The sequence below is a fragment of the Halichoeres trimaculatus genome, unplaced genomic scaffold (genome assembly GCF_033239565.1).
Source record: "Halichoeres trimaculatus isolate MK-OKI-2021-1 unplaced genomic scaffold, fHalTri1.1 fHalTri1_scaffold_13, whole genome shotgun sequence".
NCBI classification, from domain to species: domain Eukaryota; kingdom Metazoa; phylum Chordata; class Actinopteri; order Labriformes; family Labridae; genus Halichoeres; species Halichoeres trimaculatus.
Window position 1 is genome coordinate 1,580,808 of NW_027437191.1, and position 19,372 is coordinate 1,600,179.

At 44.8% G+C, this 19,372-nt stretch overlaps 1 protein-coding gene across 3 annotated transcripts; it reads left to right on the forward strand.

Moving 5' to 3' along the window:
• The first annotated feature begins 1,180 nt into the window (after window positions 1-1,180).
• hmbox1b (homeobox containing 1 b) lies at window positions 1,181-18,799 on the forward strand. 3 transcript variants are annotated; one of them, XM_074685105.1, is made up of 10 exons: window positions 1,181-1,557; window positions 3,578-4,246; window positions 9,248-9,333; window positions 9,866-9,976; window positions 11,981-12,134; window positions 12,302-12,384; window positions 13,898-13,993; window positions 14,319-14,413; window positions 14,875-14,958; window positions 16,091-18,799. In XM_074685105.1, exons 2-10 carry the CDS (start codon window positions 3,585-3,587, stop codon window positions 16,232-16,234), a joined length of 1,515 nt encoding a protein of 504 aa, XP_074541206.1. In that variant the 5' UTR covers window positions 1,181-1,557; window positions 3,578-3,584; the 3' UTR covers window positions 16,235-18,799. The 3 variants fall into 3 exon arrangements, with proteins under 3 accessions (XP_074541206.1, XP_074541207.1, XP_074541208.1); XM_074685106.1 differs by having other exon boundaries at window positions 3,581-4,246; XM_074685107.1 differs by having other exon boundaries at window positions 14,322-14,413; window positions 16,091-18,798.
• The last annotated feature ends 573 nt before the right edge of the window (window positions 18,800-19,372 follow it).

The following is a 19,372-nucleotide window of genomic DNA, read 5'->3' on the forward strand; positions in this document are numbered from 1 at the left end:
TTTAAACGTTTGCTTTGTTGTTGTCTTTTATTGTCTTCAGATTTGTTTTTGCTTTTTCTTTGTGTTTTTGTATCTTTTTGTATTTTGGTATTTTTGTTCCCTTTTTTGTCCTTTTGTTGTCAATTGTTAATCATGTCTTGCATACAGTCTATGATCTGCAGTCACTGTAGTTTCACAAAGATGTTTGTCTTGTATATGCAAGTGTGTTATGACAACTGATTAAACTTGTTTATGTACCAATTACCAGTGTAATGAATTACTCCCCTTAGCCTTTTATTTATTCATTTATTGAGAAGATATCATATAGGCTATGGCTACTCGGATAGTGTTAATAGTACTTCATGTTAGGGTTACATGCAGTCATGAGTACTAAACCAATTCTGTATTGTGCTGACAGGTCATTAGTTCAGCTTGAAAAACAAGTTGGGAAAAAAGTCTGTTTTTTTTATGGTAATGGCTTGTTGATCCATGTGATGTGTTTGAGAGAGCATTTGATATTAATAACAACCTCTGTGATTCGATTTGTAACAGACCAGTTACAGCTTACCAAGCAATTAACTGTTTGTAATAGCTTCATCATCACCGCTGTGCAACCATGAACTGCATAATGTAAGCTGACACTGAAAAAAAAAAAAAAAAATCTGATATCAGCATTTTCCTTGACCTGACCAAAAAGTTTTGATAATTCAACAGTTTTGGTGGCTGAGTAAGTGAAGTATTAAAACAATGTTGCTTAGATTAGACAAATAATGTGACCTTGGTAGAGCATGGTTAGCGGTGTGATTTTCATGCAGTTTGAGCAGGGGTTGTAGTTTGAGGTAAAGCCTACCACAAAGCAAGTCTGACATGTTTTATGTGTTCGTATTGATCTACCACACCTGTACCCCATTAATGATTAATAAGGATCAGTGGTTGTCACAGTGGTACATGGCTCTTTCTTGTGTTTTATTCTGGTTTTCTTATTCAGGCTGACAGAGTCTCCTGATAAAGTTTCAGACTCAAAACTTGACGTGACAGAACACACTAACATGGAGTTACTACTACTACTACAACTCTGAAATTGCTCCATTATGAATATCACTCCAAAGTCACTCATGCAGCAAGAATAACTCTCGCGAGACAGTCATAATTCGGGGTTATCTCTGAGAACCCGCTAACAGTCAGCAGAGTCCCGAGCGAAGGTCCCACAGTGGAAGGAGCTGTGGTCACATTAAAAACTGCATCGCCTTGTAATAACTGTATAGATCAGTAAGCCACTAGCTCCCCCTCCCTTTTGTGTCAGGGACTTGTAGTTTTTAGTTTAAAGAACACCACCGCGTAGCAGAGGCTCTTGTGAGAGTTAAACTACAGTTCCCTTAAAGCTACTCGGAGGTGTTAGTTGTCAATATGGCTGTTGTCAGACAGACAAAGCGGAGAGGCAAATAATTCGCCTCTGATTAGAAATCCTTGGAAAGGGTCGGACAGGGCACTGGATCCAAACTGCTGTGCAGTAGAAGACACAGCGGCTCTTTGTTCGAGTCTCTAAGTTAAATGGTTAAGTGGACCATTTTAACCGAGGTAAGACATGTACTTATCTATTTTCAATACTTAGAGTGATGTTATTAATATCAAATGTACGCTAGCCCGAGACAGACAGAGGCTAATGTCGGCTAGTACCAGCGTTGGCATGGCTAGCATGTCATGCTAATCATTACACAAGCCTGGTGCTGATTTAACTGCCAGTGTCAAGCTGCAAGCCGTCCTTTGTCATGCCCATGAAGAGTTAGCCGTGGAAATGCAGCGGTGTGGAAATGAAAGAAGTGGCTCTGGGTTGGTTAGAGATTGGCACGCTGACATTTTACATTAGATTATGCACTGTCCGCCTGCTGCCACAGAAACAACTGCTAACGTTAGCTTTTGGGCAAAGGGCGTGAAAGCTGGCATCACAAGTATCTTACCCGCAGCCCTGAAAGAGCACGGATTTATTCTCCTATCGCAGGCCCCTGAACGACAAGGCGGGGATCAAACAGATACCACACACCGTGAACAGGCTCAGAAAACTGCATTGGCCAGCGGATGATTGAAGTTTCCAACTGGGGCATGTTGTTGAATGCATGTTGTAAATAGGTCTCAGTACAGCGTCCCGATCTTTAAGATTTACCACATGTCCTCTCAGTGATGATGTTTCCCTCCTTTTCACCGACGTGAGTTTCTGAACACATTTAGGCTGTGATAGAGTCATACTAAATATGTCAGGGATGTGATAAAAATCAGGTTTCTCTCCTGTTACTCTCAGACAAACTCAGTAGAGTCACAACTAGACAGAAAAGTAGAGTCATGGATGTGTTGAGTAACACAGTCTGTAACCATTAGTAAATCTGTGTAATCTGTGCACTGGTTTATCTGGCCAGTGTGTTTCAACCAGTCAAACCACCTTGAGCCAAAGTGAAAAGTTAACTCCACAAAGAGATGACTTGGACAGAAAGAGGGGTCATTTCAAAAACAACACACACTGCACCTCTGAAAGAAAGACTGTTAACACACACCTGGATCACAAACAGTAAGTTCTACTGCAGTTTAAACTAAATCACTGGAATGTGCTAATGGTTTACAGCATTAGTAACCCTCCTGAGGGAACTAGTTAATGTTCACCAACCCTGATCACTAACCTCTCTGGTACAGAAGCAGTCTTCATTCAGTGTGACTTTTCCTCATTCGTATCTAAAAGGTCAGCATCTTCCTTTCCCTTTTTTTATTTAGCCTGTTACATTCCTTTAAATTCATTATCCTGCTGTTTTTCTCACAAGGTAACTCCCAACAACACAACATACTCTGGCTTATGGGTTACAGAAAAACACAAAGGTAGAAAAATGGCAGCGACCCCTTTTAAAGCATTTATCATTTCGGCATAGGTCAGCTGGCATGGAAGATGGAAACGCTGCCGCAGTCTGATTCCACTTGCATTGATTTTGAGCACAGCAAATTGCTTATGAAAAACATGCAGCGTGGGTGGTGTGCAGAGCAGGGGATGTATTGTAGCTCTTAAAGAACGGCAGTCAGAATGTTAAGATAGCATCAGCTGTCAAGGTGACTCCGGCACTCTGCGTGTGTTGCCTGCTGGTTCCCAAAAATAGCTGATTTTTATGCCCTGCCCCTCCCTCCCTTTTTCTTTCACACTTCTATCTCTTGCTCTTGTCTTCATTTTCTTATCTGCTGCCTCTTCATTTGCCTTTAGCAGGTTTTCTTCTTCTCCAGCCCTCTGTTGCAACTTTATCCTTTTAATTCTTCCCCACCACCTTCCTCTTTCCTTCCAATCAGTCTAATTTTCCTCCCCATCTGCAACTGCATTTCTTTTCACTCCTTTCCTTCTTAATCCTCTCATTTCCTCCCTACCTCAGCCACCCCACCATCTGCCTTCTTTCTCTTTCCCCCCTTTTCTAACCTTTCCTCCATCACTTTCTCTCCTTCCATTCCCCTCCTAGTGCTTGAATAGTCACTGACTTGCCTTTCCTAACTCCCCCCAGAATTTCCTGTTTCCTTTTCCTTGCTTTTTTCTTTCTTTCTTCAGACTCACTGCCTGTCTGTCTCTCTCATCCAGCAGCAGTATGTCTGAATTCAGCGAGGAGCCGCGCTTTACCATTGAGCAGATAGACCTGCTGCAGCGGCTGCGTCGCACTGGTATGACCAAGCAGGAGATCCTGCATGCACTTGACACTCTGGACCGGCTGGACCGGGAGCATGGTGACAAGTTTGGCCGCCGAACCTCTTCTTCTTCATCCTCCTCATCCTCCTATGGAGTTGGGGGGGCAAGCAACAACAACAACAACTCTGCCTCTAATTCTACTACATCATTCAACAATAACAACACTGCCTCGGCAACCACCACCTCTTCCATATCATGCAACGGCAACAACAGTGTCGAGGGCAACACAGGGGATAACTCTGCTGCTGCTGCCTCTTCCACGACCTCCAAAATCTCCACAGCCACACAGACACAGTTTGGGAGTGGAGGGGGACTCTCGTCATCACCGAACAGCTACGACACCTCCCCTCCTCCTGGGCCACCACCACCCTCCGCTATCCTGCCCTCACATGTCTCACTGGTGGCTCTGTCACAGAACGGCCGGGACAGCCTGGCCGCCACACCCAACGGGAAGCTGTCTCCTCCAAGGTACCCGGTGAACAGCGCAGCTGCTGCACGGGCGTTTGGGTTCGAGGCTTCAGAGGAGGACCTGGACATTGATGATAAAGTGGAGGAGCTGATGAGGTGAGTGGTGATGAGTGGTGGTGAGAGGGGGAGGCAAACTGCAGAAACGTTCACCTTACCTTACTGTTCAACTTTATTTTGGATCATGTGTAGATTCCTCATGTGTTTTTCTTGAATGTTGAAAAAAGATGTTTCATCTTCTGAGATTATGGACCATGTGTTAGAGAAAAAAGCTGGACTGTGCTTTCTTTGGCTGGACCTAAAGGCTTCTTACAGTAAAGAGGGAACTTGAGGACTTCTACTTGAAACCAGCACTGTGAGAAGAGTGGCTTGAATCCTTTCTAAAATGTTTGTGTGCATGAAGGACACAGGAAAGAATTAAAAGAGCCCTTCAGAATAACTGTAAAGGTCTTAATCCATCATCTCAGAGTGTTTTGCTTTCTGTCTGAATGGCTTGTGTTCAGATATTGACTTTGCTGAGATAGTGGTTCCTCTGTTTTAGCAGTACTGTCAGTTATAGTTAGGCAGGAAAGCTTTGCCCTGAGGGACAGTCATTAAGAAACTTACTAACCATACAGAAAGGACTTGGTCTCCTTTTTGATTTTGAACATTCGTGTTAAAGGCTAATTTCTCATATTGAAAGGATTGAGGATCTGTGCTGGACTTTTTGGATTGAAGTTCTTCTTTTTTGTTGTTGTAGCATCAGTCACCTCTAACTCGACTTGACTCATGTAACCTACGAGTCAAAGATGGAAGCACAGTATCTGTTCGTAGTTTAAATTAGGTACTTTTACAGGTACCCCCTGAATTTCCTCTGTAGTACTGAGTACTGATTCACATTAAATCAAATGTTACCATGTTTCTGTACCTAAACACGTCCTTCTGACTGTGAGGGAGTGGAAGGAGAGGTGGTTTTCTGAACTTGACATGAATACAGCACTGCAAGGTTAAATATTGAAGAATAGATTTGTTGAAGGGGCTGTGAGGAGTTTCTAAGTGATCTTGAAAAAGTCTCCCGTCTAGATATCTGCCTGATCCTAATCCAAACTTTAAAATGAGATTATCAGCACCAAAATTGAGGGTTATAGGTTATTTCGAAATGCTCATATTTTGTAGCTTCCCTATCGGGTTGAGCAGGCTGATTTACGGCACGTCTAAGTCTCTATGACATCACCACGCCAGCTGATAAAGTTCAGCAGAGAGAAGAGAGATCTGAGTTTTTCTCTGCTGAAAATAATTTCCGTGATTAATTTTGTAGTGATGGTGGACACTGGAGCCTAACTGTCAGACAGAAAAAGGACAGAAGAGCAGAAGAAAGAGAAACAGGAGAGAGATAGAGCACCAGCTAAAGGCTAAAAGAGCTAATCTGTTTGTGCTAATGTTGACTCCAACCCACAGTCAGCAGTTATTCTGCAGTGGTCTGTTCAAACTTGAGAGTCTATCAATAAAATGAAGAGTGAGGTTACGTTAGCTCTGATTGGTAGATGACTGGCAGGACATGACCAGGATTCACTAACGTTACACATTACAGACATGTCTCAGAGCACCAGGCTGCCAGCTGAGATTAATATAGACAGCTACTAAACTACATACAAACTGACAGTTAGCTTGTTGTCACGTTAGCCTGCAGATACATCGGAGCACTGGACTGCTAGTAGTGTTACAATTAGCCATACAGGCTACATACAGTTCAAAATTACATTTGCTTGTTGTCACGTTTCAAACCGTAGCGCTGTGAAACTGAACTGATAAATACCTTACCTCGTGGCATTGTATCCTGTAAAAAGTTGTCTTGAGCAAAGAGAATTTGTTCCAAAACAAACACCTGGTTAAAAGTCACATCTGTCTTGACAGTGAGTATGACAGTGTGTGTACGGGCCAGAGGGTGGCGAGGTAGACACATTAGAATAGATCCTCTTCATAGCATCTTTAAAGGAAAAAAAAAGAGACTTTTTTATTGGAAAAAATATTCATTACCACATAAACACACAATAGTACCAAAAACTGGCCCCGTTCAGTACTGGTTCTAATTGCCAGGTGCCAGGCATTGGTTCCATATGGTTTCAAGTGTGAAAGGTACCTTTCCTTACATCCTGTTAGACCAACGCTGATGTGAAGTTTAAGTTAGTGAACCTTACATATACTTTGCACCATCATCTTGACAGTGTTGATCTATTGCTGTATCTGCATCAAAAGCTCTGTACTCATCAGTCCTCTGCTCCTGCTGGCCTCCAGCCCCCCAGTATGATCAGTCAGAATAAGAAGAAACATGAAGAGCACAGGCTCTATCCTCGTACTGCGCTGGCTGTCTGCTTGCTGGTTCACGCTGCCTTTGCATTAAATTACGTGTCCTCTTTAGACAGCCCCAGAAGTTAAGAAGCCTTGAAAAGCCTGCTCCTCAGCCCATAGGAGCATCCGGCATCTCTCCTGGCAGGGCTGTGGGGGCGTGGCGCAAGGTTTCTGCCTGTCGAAAATTCCACAGTGCCCTTCAGATTTCTCTGTCTTTTAAGTGCACATTTCCGTCTCTGCAGGGGTTTGGCCTTTGAGCTGGCATCGAGCACACCCCAGCCCCTCTGCTCCCTCATCCTCTCCTTCTCTGTCTTGTACAGTGGCTTGTGCTACATTGATTCACTTGTGCTGGTACAAGCAGCGTTTTTGAGCTCTAATTTTAGCTGCACCACAAGAGGCTAGTGTGGAGGATATTGATGCTGTATGTCAAGAGTCGTGACTTTTTTTCTCCAGAAATATGCGAGCAAAGCACTAACGACTAGGATGAGATATCCATTTTGAATCTGCCTGAAATAGAGTGGCTCAAAGCACGTGTGTGTGTGTGTGTGTGTGTGTGTGTGTGTGTGTGTGTGTGTGTGTGTGTGTGTGTGTGTGTGTGTGAATGAATGTTTATGGTTTCAGTACTTGTACCACTGAAGTCTGGTGATGGCAGGAACACATTATGGGCTGCTGGTACTGGTGAATGCTTATCAGTTTAAATATTTGACAGAATGTGTTTGCAATCTGTACCAGGATAGGGAATTATGCAAAGAGCCTTGTAAGCTTGTGTTTGTGTGTATGTGCGGTGCAGGGTATGTATGTAAGGGTTTGGGTGGAAGCCAGAAAGCAGGGTGGGTACACGATGTGACTGCACATGTTCACTCAGCACCCTCTACCCCTGCAAGTCTGAGCATGCTTCATTTCTCTGAAATGGAAACATTCTCTTCGTGTGTGTGTGTGTGTGTGTGTGTGTGTGTGTGTGTGTGTGTGTTCTCAGTTTTCATACAGTTAATATACAGGATTAATGTTGTGTTGTCACTGTGCAAATGTTGATTTAACCTGACTTTGTTCAAGCTGGGATGAGGCCACTGGGCAGAGTTGAGGTGGGCCTTCAGCCTCTTTGCAGACAGCTACAGTAGATGTGTGAACAAATATTGATACAGCAGTATATTGTAATACTTTGGCCTTTGATAAAATATCAATATTTCAACCCTTAATATTGATATTTTTGTAAAAAAAAAAAAAGGTGGCCGTTAGGTGTCAGACGATTTGCAAAAGCCACAACACTAATGCAAAAGCTACAACAGGAAGACAAACACCACAACACAACTGAAGTACAGCCACAATGGAAGTTAAAGAGGTGACTTATCCCAACGGACACAGAAAAGTAGCAATAGTAAGTAAATGATTGTCTTATTTAGTTCATCTATGATAAATACAGCTTCATAGGGGTCTCACCTTGAGATATCCTTCATAGTGGTTACATTTCTTTATTTATGGGAAAAAAATATTGCCTTATATTAAGCTTTCTGAATCAATAACATTGGCATTAAAGCAACATTTGTCAGAAATGAAGGTAAAAAAAAGAAAACCATCTTTGACTTACTTTCACAGCTTTTCTGCATCCATTAGGAAAACTGTCCTCTTAACTTCCGTTGTGTTGTTGTTTTTCCATTCCTGTTGTAGCTGTCGCATTTGTGTTTTTGCAAATTAGCTGACATGTACTGGCCACTGTAAAAAAAATCATATTCTAGGTGCGCTGGAAGAGCAATATGTCTTCTACACCCCTACTGCGGTAGATGGCGCCAAAGAGCTACTCCGCTGTGTGTTGCCCATAAAATGTATAATAAATGTAATCTCAAAGTTTATTCAAAATATGTTGTTCTGAACTTGATGATGTGGGTTGTGTTGCTGTAAACATGAATGTTTTTTCTTTAATCTTGGGTCAGTTAGTTTAAAACTAGAGCTGTCAATTGATTTAAATATTTAATCCCGATTAATCCTATGATTGTTTATAGTTCAGTGGCGATTACTCTCAGATTGATTGCACCTTTTTTTTGTCTTTTCCAAAAGTGAAATGTGTCGTGCTTGGGCATGCTTCACTTCTCTGCTTTGGCAGAGAGATGGGTTTCTGGTGTGTCTGCAGCCAGCCTCTAGTGGAGATTTGAAGAACTGCAGCTTGTAACACTTCCACAGAAGCGTTTGTTTTCACAGTCAAGGCAAGGCAAGGCAGCATTCCTACACACGTGTCCGCTACATGTGGGTAGACCTATGTGCACGAGGCTGGGCAGAGATGTATGTGTTTCTGTCTCCTAGTAATTTTGAACCTTTAATTGATGCTGTTTAATGTCATTCACACACACACCCCATCGAGTGTAGGGGAAGTGAAGCGACGTCATCTGTGTGTGTGTGTGTGTGTGTGTGTGTGTGTGTGTGTGTGTGTGTGTGTGTGTGTGTGTGTGTGTGTGTGTGTGTGTGTGCGCGCGCGCATGCGTGTGTGCATGTGAAGTTAATGGTTTGAATTTCATGTTCAAAGGTAAAATTGATGTTATATCAGTTGTTGTTGATGATTTTATCCCTTTATGTTCATGCTAACAGTGAAATAATGAAATGTGTAATTCTGGTTTTACAGTTGTCCCCTCTTGAAATCAATGGTTAATCTGTGACTGGTCCACATCGCTCTGTTGACTGCTGACTTTCTGAGTTTCTGTAATAATCTGACCCGGTGGTTCATGCCTCCTGGCTCCTCACTGTAACACAGCCAGCTGTTTCTCTGTGCTCTCACCTGTGCAGGAGAGACAGCAGCATGGTGAAAGAGGAGATCAAAGCCTTCCTGGGAAACAGGAGGATCTCTCAGGCGGTGGTGGCACAAGTTACAGGTACGTATTAACACTGGCGCTCTGTGAAACCAAGCTGCTCTTATTGTCACTGTGTCGCCATGTAATTCAATGATTATCCCTCCATTTGGAATTATAGTGTTGGAGAAACAAACCCATAAAGGGCAGTATCTCATGCATTCACTTCATACTTGTTTGTTAAATGCTCCTGCTTAGATTTAATAATGCAGACACATGGACATTCACTATGAGACACAGGGCTCAGGTGTTTGTAGATTTTGGATGAGATCAGATTTTCTTTTTGTAAACATATAACATTAAATAGAAATAGAGCTATCTCAGTCAATTGGGTCCGTGACACCAGCCACTCCCAGAGTTTCCTTTGAACATATTGTTGTGGCCAAAGCTTGAGCCAGAGGCTAGTGGTTGGAGATGAAGGGCAACCTAGGGAGAGAAAAGACTTTCCCCCTCTATTCCCCTTCTGTCTCTTATGACTTCTTCCAAAACCTGCCAGCAGATGCTACCCAAACCTGATGTTGTGCACACTCAGTTTTGAAGTCTGGCTGCTTTCCAGGAATCAGCCAGAGCAGGATTTCCCATTGGCTGCTGCAGCACGGCTCGGACCTGAGTGAGCAGAAGAAGAGGGCTTTCTACCGCTGGTACACGCTGGAGAAAACATCGCCAGGTACATGAGAGGCTCCTACGATGCCACACTTTGACCCTCTGCGTAAAGCTTTAAAGTGAGCGTGTATCATTGAAAGGCCGCGTTGTGACTCGAGAAGCTAAATCAAAGTTAAGGAGGTGTCTGTTCAATGGTGAGTTACGCTGTAGGCTAGTTCATTCAGTCTCTCACTCTGATTGTCTGAGTGGAGAGGTGATTTGGTGAATCAGTCCCTCAGTGAGCTCAGACCTCCTCCTTACAATCGGCACAGACTGATGACATCACAGCCCACCTGTCCCTCAGGTGTCTCTGATCCAGATGATCAGTGGTCAGTTTTCTGCAGTGGTACCTGCTGCCTAAACATCAGCAAGCTCTGCTTCTGACCAAGGAACATGCTCTCCATTAGGGGGCGCTGTGGACAAAATGTGTCAGGATGGTTTTATGTCAGGATCAGGATCAGGATCTGGATTTGACCAGGATTGTTTTCAGTATTGAGACTATTTAGACCTCAGACAACATTTTTAGACCCAAACATTTCTGATTCATTCTTAGTTCTGCTTCAGTTTTTGTCTTTTCTGCTCTGTGTCCTCACTTTAATCTGCTCTTGTGTCACTGAGGTGTTTTGAACTCTCACATTTTTACATCCTGATAAATCTGTTCATTTAAAGTGGTCAGCTGAAGAGTTGTTGACTTTCTGAATGTTCAGAGCTTTAGCTTCAGACCAGCAGCCTATAAAGAGTCCAGATGGAGTTTAGAGAGACCTCACAGACAGACTGTGGTTTGGTCTGAGACCCCGACAGAAAATGTGAACGTGCCCATCATTTAGAGCATGATTCATCTCAGCGGCATCATTAATACATTGAATGCTGAAAGCTGTGGCCTAAATGGAAATGGCACATCTAGATCTCCATGACAACACCACACAAGCTGATGAGGTTTTGTAGAGAGAAGAGAGATCTGTATTTTTCTCTGCTGAAAACGGTTTCTGTGATTAATTTTATCGTGGTGGTGGACACTGGAGCCTAACTGTCAGACAGAAAAGGAACTAAACTACAAATTGACAGTGTTTACTTGTTGTCACATTAGCCTACAGACATGTTGGAGCACCAGGCTGACTGGTTGATAGGTTGATAGCACTACATAAAGCCGGCTACTGCAACGTTAGCTTGATGTCATGTTTCCAACTGTAGCTCTACGTAACTGAACTGATAAACACCTTACCTCGTCGTGTCCAGTAAAAAGTTGACTTGAACAAAGAAAATTTGTTCCAGAACAAACACACGCCTGGTTAAAAGTTGCGTCTTTATGACAGAGTGTGTGTGTGAGAGACTCCAGGCCAGAAGGTGGCGAGGTAGACACATTAAAACAGATCCTCCTCACAGCAGCTTTAAATAACGACGCCTTGGAGCTCTCCTGTGCAGGGATCCAGGTGCAACGAGTTTCTGAGGTGAACTCTTTGTGCTGCTTTTGAATTATTATTCTTTTTTGTTTTGAAACTAAACTTGAATTCAGAGACTAATGACTGTAGATTTTGCAGTTGAAAGACAGTTAAATGGTTAAGAGATGATTGTGTGGTACAAACCCAGACTTGCTCCAATGGTTTACAGCAGAAACTCCAGCTTCAGAGACACAAACCTGTGCCTGAGCTTCAGCAACCTATAGCAAGGCAGCAGACATCCCACGCCTTGTCCTCTGCGGCATGTTTCTCAGTGGAGCCCTGCCAACAGCGACAGCAGTGGAAGTGCTCTATGCTATTTATGGCCAGACTGAGCCCGACTCAGCTCAGCTCAGCCTGGCCCAGCCCCGCAGGCACAATACACTCAGTCACTGCTGCAGAGGAGACTGCTGCCCCATTCATGACGCCCTGATAACCTCGGGTTTTAAAGGGCAGATGCAGGGTTATGCTTTTTCAAACAAAAAAAAGAAATCCTGCACAGTCATCAGAATCATGTGCTGTCTTTTCTCTGTGTTTCTCTGGCTTCACTCTGTTCAACACGGGCCATCATCAGTGTTAACTTCCTCCCCCAGGTGCCACTCTGAACATGCGCCCAGCTCCTTTGCCAATGGAGGAGATGGAGTGGCGGCAGACTCCCCCCCCTCTCACAAACGCCACGGGAACCTTTCGGCTGCGCAGGGGAAGCCGCTTCACGTGGAGAAAAGAGTGCCTGGCTGTAATGGAGAGGTGAGTGATGGAGAGGAGCTTTTTGTTGTGTAACTTCTCTCTATCAGCGTTTGACTGTAAGCTCTGGTTGTACTGCGTACATTACACACATCGTAGCTACAGTGTGTTGACTCTGTCCTTGTGTCGTGAAATTAATTCAATCACTCTGACTCTGCTGCTATTTATAGCTACTTCAACGACAACCAGTACCCAGATGAGGCCAAAAGGGAAGAGATCGCTAACGCCTGCAATGCTGTCATTCAGAAACCAGGTAAGAGTCTGAACCAGGAAACTGCCTGACACAGTGTGGGGATGGAGGAGCTGTGTGAACCTATCTCTGACCGATGAGGAGCTCACTTCCTCATGAGAAGATGAGGTACTCCTTTATTTGTCCCACAATGGGACTGCAGACAAAACCAGTTTGGGGTCCACGACCAACAAATGAGCCATAAGAGGTAAATACAGACTCCAAATACAGGGACAGCGCCTGGCAACAAACGGTACCCCTCTGAGTTATCATAATGCCCAGGGTGTTACTCTGATCTTCAGAGTGGACTCTGATCATGACTCTGGGCCTTGTTCCTGACCTAACACCTCTATAAAACACAGTACAGTCAAAACAGATGAAGAATCAGACCTGAATCAGAATCAGTTTGTGCTCATGCGGGGCTTTCCACTGCAGAGTCATGTTTTTTTAAAGCAGGGGCTCTTTGTGAAAGCATTTCTTCTGCTCCTCTTTTACTGATACCATCTTCAGTCGTGGGCACACTCCTCAAGTCATTGAAACGTTTTCTAAAGTTGCAGAGATGTTTCCTCACTCGGTTTATGGAGAAGTCTCAAACTGACCTTTTAATAAACCATGTCCTTTACAATCCAGCAGATTTCTGTAGCCAGAAGGGATGGGTACTTCTAACATTTGAAACCATACAGTGCTAATGGCCCAGCAAACTGTACCACTACTCAACAGTACCAATTATCAGTACTTTCGTGTGTTCATATGGTAGTAAATTTTCATTTGTTTAATAATGAAATCTCAAAGTTTTCAATTTAACATATTTATCCTCCATAGGAGAAGTGCTTTCAGATGTCTTATGTTAGCATGGCAATACTCTCCGTGTGCTCTGCTGTCCCTCTCTGGACTTTCTAAGCTGTGGTGCTGGCTACAAATTTAAAGTGAGCACGGATCAGAATCAGAAATACTTCATTCATCTCATGGGGAAATTTAGTCTTTAAAGCAATACAATTTTTAGCTTGAACATTTGATTTGCTGTCTTTGTGGTATGTGCAGCTAAATCAACACTTCAAGTGATTTTCAGACAAATCACTTCTAATCTTTAATCATTTGTGAAAATACTGAATCCTTTTCTCTAAGAAGTGCTGAACACGTGCTGCGCTTGATTTGAGCTCGGTCTGAAACTAAGGTGGACTTGAAGCTTCACCTGTGTCCCATGTGTTGATCTGGCTCCTGCTCCAGGCCTTTAGCAGTGGCCCTTCATTAGCAGTGGCCCTTCATTAGCAGTGGCCCTTCATTAGCTGTGGCCCTTCATTAGCAGTGGCCCTTCATTAGCAGTGGCCCTTCATTAGCAGTGGCCCTTCATTAGCAGTGGCCCTTCATTAGCAGTGGCCCTTCATTAGCTGTGGCCCTTCATTAGCAGTGGCCCTTCATTAGCCGTGGCCCTTGATTAGCAGTGGCCCTTCATTAGCCGTGGCCCTTGATTAGCAGTGGCCCTTCATCAGTGAGTAATACTGGTGTGTGCACTGAGATTGTCATGTCTTTATTTTAGGGAAGAAGTTGTCGGATCTGGAGAGGGTAACCTCCCTGAAAGTTTACAACTGGTTTGCCAACCGCCGCAAGGAGATCAAGAGACGGGCTAACATTGGTAATGTAGCTTTTTGAAAGGAACAAACATTTCCTCAGACTACTTCACTGATCGCTAACATCCTGTTTGTTAGCATGACTTTCAGTATTGATTGACTGAAAGTGCAGATGAACTGTTTTCTCATGTTCTTGTCGATGAATGGGTCTTAGTGCAGAGGCTGGGAGATCCACATGTGCTACAGAAACGCAGTCTGTGTACCATGACTCAGGGATATTTCATGTCACTGGGTTATTTGTCAGTGTTTACTGAAGATAGAATTTAAAAGAACTAAAAGTCACTCTGAACTGGTTGTTGAAAATCTAATAATTCATCCTCTTCCTCCAAGAAGCAACAATCCTGGAGAGTCATGGGATCGATGTTCAGAGTCCAGGAGGACACTCGAACAGCGACGACATCGATGGGAATGACTTTTCAGAGCAGGTAGAGCGTGATGGAGAACACAGACAGAACTATGAACTCACCCCTCTGTGTCTCACTGCGTCTTGGTAACCTCCTCATGTGTTCAGTGTTGAAATCATTAGTTTAGTTTTCCTTGAAGCTGAACCCCTCAGTGGCATGTGACTTTTTTAGAGTTTAATAACAAGCTGGGTGTGAGAATACTGAAGGCAGCTTACTTTTAAAGGGAGGTGAATGCATCCCTCTAAATATGAAGCCACAGGTATCCTCTTGGTTTGAGCTCTGGACTCTGTAATTAACCTGCTGATATGTTTTTGCACACCTTGACAACCAAACTGATAGCATGCCCAGTAAGACTGCTGTTTAAAGGAGCCCAGGGGTAGTAGCAGTCATACAGTATGAGCCGTGTATAAATGATGAACAGTATGAAGGCGTTGGATTATTTCTGTGAGTCTTCACACTCCTGTCCTCTTCTCTCCTGTAAGGCCTGTGACCTGCCGTACTTTGACAAGAGACCTCTGAGCCGACCGTTCGGCCTGTACCGACTGGAGCCCACCTCACCAACACAGGTGAACCCATCCCCATGTAAAACCAGGCAGGGGTCAGGGGTCCGGGGTCAGGGAGGGGACCAGATCACAGCCCCTCTTCTCCTCTCTGTCAGGAACGATTAAGACGACATATCATCAGGCCGACACTAACTTCTAAAGATGCTGTGAGGAGGATCTGTTTTAATTGGAGTGCAGCGCCACCTTCTGGCCACTTACATTGATTTATACATAAATATATATATATATATATATATATATATATATGTGTATATATTTTTTTTTTTGTGACCTTATCAGTCATCTGCGACAGCAGCCTGTCTGACTCTGGGACCAGCCGTCACATGTTGGGCTGACAGCCAAACAGTCACAGTCTCTCCACTCAGAATCTTCTGGATCTGTTCCTCTTTAGGGAGATTAAAAAATTCTGGGTGTAAATTTGTAAATTGGGGTCAAATCTGTCTCTGATATTTGTCTGATTTGAACAGGTGATGATCAGTTTCTACCTGTCCTGTGTTACAGAGCCGACAGACTCTCTGAGATCTCTCTGACCACTGGTTTCTGTACGGACCAGTTTAAATGTTTATGGTCAGAGTGTGTATTTAGTGAGTGTCTGTCTCTTTAAGGGCTCTGTACTAACTGTTCAGTAATCTGCAGATTTCACTCCTCTCTTTGATAAGTTCGAACATTCTGATTTGTTGATGGACTGAGTTTCCTTCTCCCACTGATGGTCACATTTCTCCTTCTGTTGCTCTGACTTCTGTCAATGGGAGTTGGTGATGACCCAGGTTCATATTTTGAAAAGCAGATCTGGTTTCCTGTAGTGGAGCCTTCAAGTGTTCTTAGTGAACTCCAGGTGAACTGTTGGTACTGGGTTTGAGTCACAGAGTTCTGCTTTCATTGAAGGACCCAGACTTCACTTCAATGCTGAAGGATCTGCTCCATGGCACTCGGAAAATCTATATCCAAATGTGAAAGGAGGGTAAATTCAAGTACTCTCCTTCTCAAAGAGCAGTAACGAGCTTTATCAGGCCTCGGCCGGCAGAGTTTGGTCGCTGAACGTGTTCCTCTCCTACAGGACTTGATCAACTTGAAAACCAAAGGCGTTTGAAAAGTAGGGCTGATTATTTGTCTCTGTGTTCCCTTCTTGTGACAGGATGACAGCGCAGCTCACAGCGAGCACCAGGACCCCATTTCATTGGCTGTTGAGATGGCTGCAGTCAACCACACCATCCTGGCCTTGTCCAGAACCGGAGGAACCTCCAGCGACATCAAGACGGAGTCCCTGGAGGACGAATGAACTGGGCAGGAGCAGGGGTGGAGGAGGGGGGCGAGAGACCACAGGTGCAGAGCAGAAAGGGAACGGAGGAGTGGAAACGGTGGGCTTTGAAAAAAAGACCAAACGATGCTTCTTAGTAAACTCGGACTCTCTCGGCCTCGCTCCTCCTCTGCAGTACGTACGAACAGTTCTCCCATCCTCCCCCACCACGCCCCCTCCCCCTGTACGCTGACGCGGGGGAGCGGGTCACTACATGTCCTCTAACCTCTGAGAAAATACTCCATGGTGGCAGTCCAGGCCCCTGACACCCTATAGGGGGGTCCTGGAGCTGGATGCTGTCCCCAGGGGGTCTCCTGTCTTTCCGCTGTACACACTCTCTTCTCACAGGATACCTCTTCTCTCCTCTCCCCGTCCCTACTCCCCCTCTCCTCCCCCCTTTAGCCTGGTTGTCTGAGCCAATCCTCAGTCTCTCAAACCTCCGAATCAACCTCAGAAAAAGTAACATGTATATAGGATATATATAAATATATATATGGTTCTTATGGTTCTCAGTCACACTCAGCTCATAGTGCGCTACCTACCTACCTACCTACCTACCTTCCTACCTACCTATCTACCTTCCTACTTACATACTTACCTACCTACCTACCTACCTTCCTACCTACCGACCGACCGACCTACCTACCTACCTATCTACCTTCCTACTTACATACTTACCTACCTTCCTTTCTACCTACCAACCTACCTACCTACCTTCCTACCTATCTACCTTCCTACTTACATACTTACCTACCTTCCTTTCTACCTACCAACCTACCTACCTACCTACCTACCTTCCAACCTACCTTCCTACCTACCTACCGACCTACCTTCCTACCTACCTACCTACCTACCTACCTACCTACCTACCTACCTACCTACCTACCTTCCTACCTACCTACCTACCTACCTACCTACCTCCCTACATCCCTACCTACCTTCCTACCTACCTACCTACCGACCTACCTACCTACCTACCTATCTACCTTCCTACTTACATACTTACCTACCTACCTTTCTACCTACCTACCTACCTACCTACCTACCTACCTACCTACCTTCCTACTGACCTACTGACCTCCATTCTCCTGAAAAGTCGCCCTTTTTTATTGTGCAATTGTAAGTGAGGCAGCCACCAGCCGCTGAGGGGGGAAGAGGTGGACTGCTGGGGTTTCCTCCACCCCGTCTCGGGCACAGAGGCGGGAGGGGAGGAGATCTGCAATGTGAACAGCAGTGTCTCCTCCAGGAGAGCTGCTGTTAGATGAAAACCACTAGAAAAGAAAGAAACAGCCTTAATTCCATACAGTTAGAAACACCTTTACTTTCTCCAGGACACAGAGAGCAGGTGGTGTCAGCAGGTATCACAACACTTCACCTTTGGAACAAGCCAGAGCCAAGGTTCGCTTTAGACCCAACAGCAGCGCTGGCTCCAGCTCCACCGCCTGCATTTGCTCCCTACAAACCCTGAGCCATGGGCCTGAAACAATCACCCTGCCTTGGTATTTAGCCTCCCTGTGTTTGGACTCAAGGCTAGGAGAATAACTTAAGGGTTAATGTGATAATCAAGCTAACTTAAGCTACGTGACAAGGGGAATTGTGCTCTTTTAAATGTCGTACATGCCAAAGGAAGAGATGCAAAAAGCAAAGAGGCTAGCAAAGACGTGTCCGGAAATATCGTCCGCGATCATCCAAAGTCACTTCTACGGACTGCTACTGGAGCCGGCACCAGGTGGATCTGACGCTACAGCCGGCCTGTATCAGTGAAAATAGGCGTTAGTAAGCAGACGTTTAGCGATAAGAAACCCCTAACCAAGCTGTTCACTCTGCGTTCTGTGCTGCTGCCTCTGTGTGATCGCTTGAAGAATGTGCTTTTAGAAGTTTTTATCCAGATGAAACCCAGAGAAAACGAGAGTTTGTCTTTAAGCCTCAAAGGTAAACACCTCACTTTAAAGGAGGGGTACCTCACTGACCACCACGGCTCATCTGTCTGGGACTCAACAAGTTCAGTTAACCATCCTAGTTTTAAGTTTTGAAGTCCACACAAAGGCTGAATATCTGTGCTGAAGCTCCTCCATAGCACAGAGATCAGAACGTTCATGTTTATTTGACTGAAGCCACCTAAAGGCTGATTCTGATGTTTGATGTGGGGTTAAAACCTCTTCAGGCATGTTTCAGTCACTTCACGAGACATCTTTATGTGGTCACATATTCACACTTCACCCTCAGAGACATCATGGTAAAGCATTTCCTGTTTCACTCACAGATTCAGCCCTGCACCACTCATTTCCCGCTCATTCTGAGCTTCAGACTGTTGGTCAGGCTGATGCGTGGCTGGTGATGAGGTACCCCTGCCTCTGTGGTGGCAAAGTTAAAGGATCATTCAAAGAAGGACTGAAGAACTGGATCTCCTTTCCCCACACAGTCCTGTGCAGACCTCTGTGTTGAGCTGAGAAGTTAGAAAAGCTCCCAGCTTTGAGCTTAGCTCATGTGCAGCTCAGCTCTGTTAAGCTCAGCTCTGTTCAGTTCAGCTCAGCTCTGTTTAGTTCAGCTCAGCTCAGCTCTGTTCAGCTCAGCTCTGTTCAGCTCAGCTCTGTTCAGCTCAGCTCAGCTCAGTTCAGCTCAGCTCTGTTCAGCTCAGCTCTGTTCAGCTCAGCTCTGTTCAGTTCAGCTCAGCTCTGTTCAGCTCAGCTCTGTTCAGTTCAGCTCAGCTCTGTTCAGCTCAACTCTGTTCAGTTCAGCTCAGCTCTGTTCAGCTCAGCTCTGTTCAGTTCAGCTCAGCTCTGTTCAGCTCAGCTCTGTTCAGTTCAGCTCTGTTCAGTTAAGCTCTGTTCAGCTCAGCTCAGCTCTGTTCAGCTCAACTCTGTTCAGTTCAGCTCAGCTCTGTTCAGCTCAGCTCTGTTCAGTTCAGCTCTGTTCAGCTCAGCTCTGTTCAGTTCAGCTCTGTTCAGTTCAGCTCTGTTCAGTTCAGCTCAGCTCTGTTCAGCTCAACTCTGTTCAGTTCAGCTCAGCTCTGTTCAGCTCAGCTCTGTTCAGTTCAGCTCTGTTCAGCTCAGCTCTGTTCAGCTCAGCTCTGTTCAGTTCAGCTCTGTTCAGCTCAGCTCTGTTCAGCTCAGCTCAGCT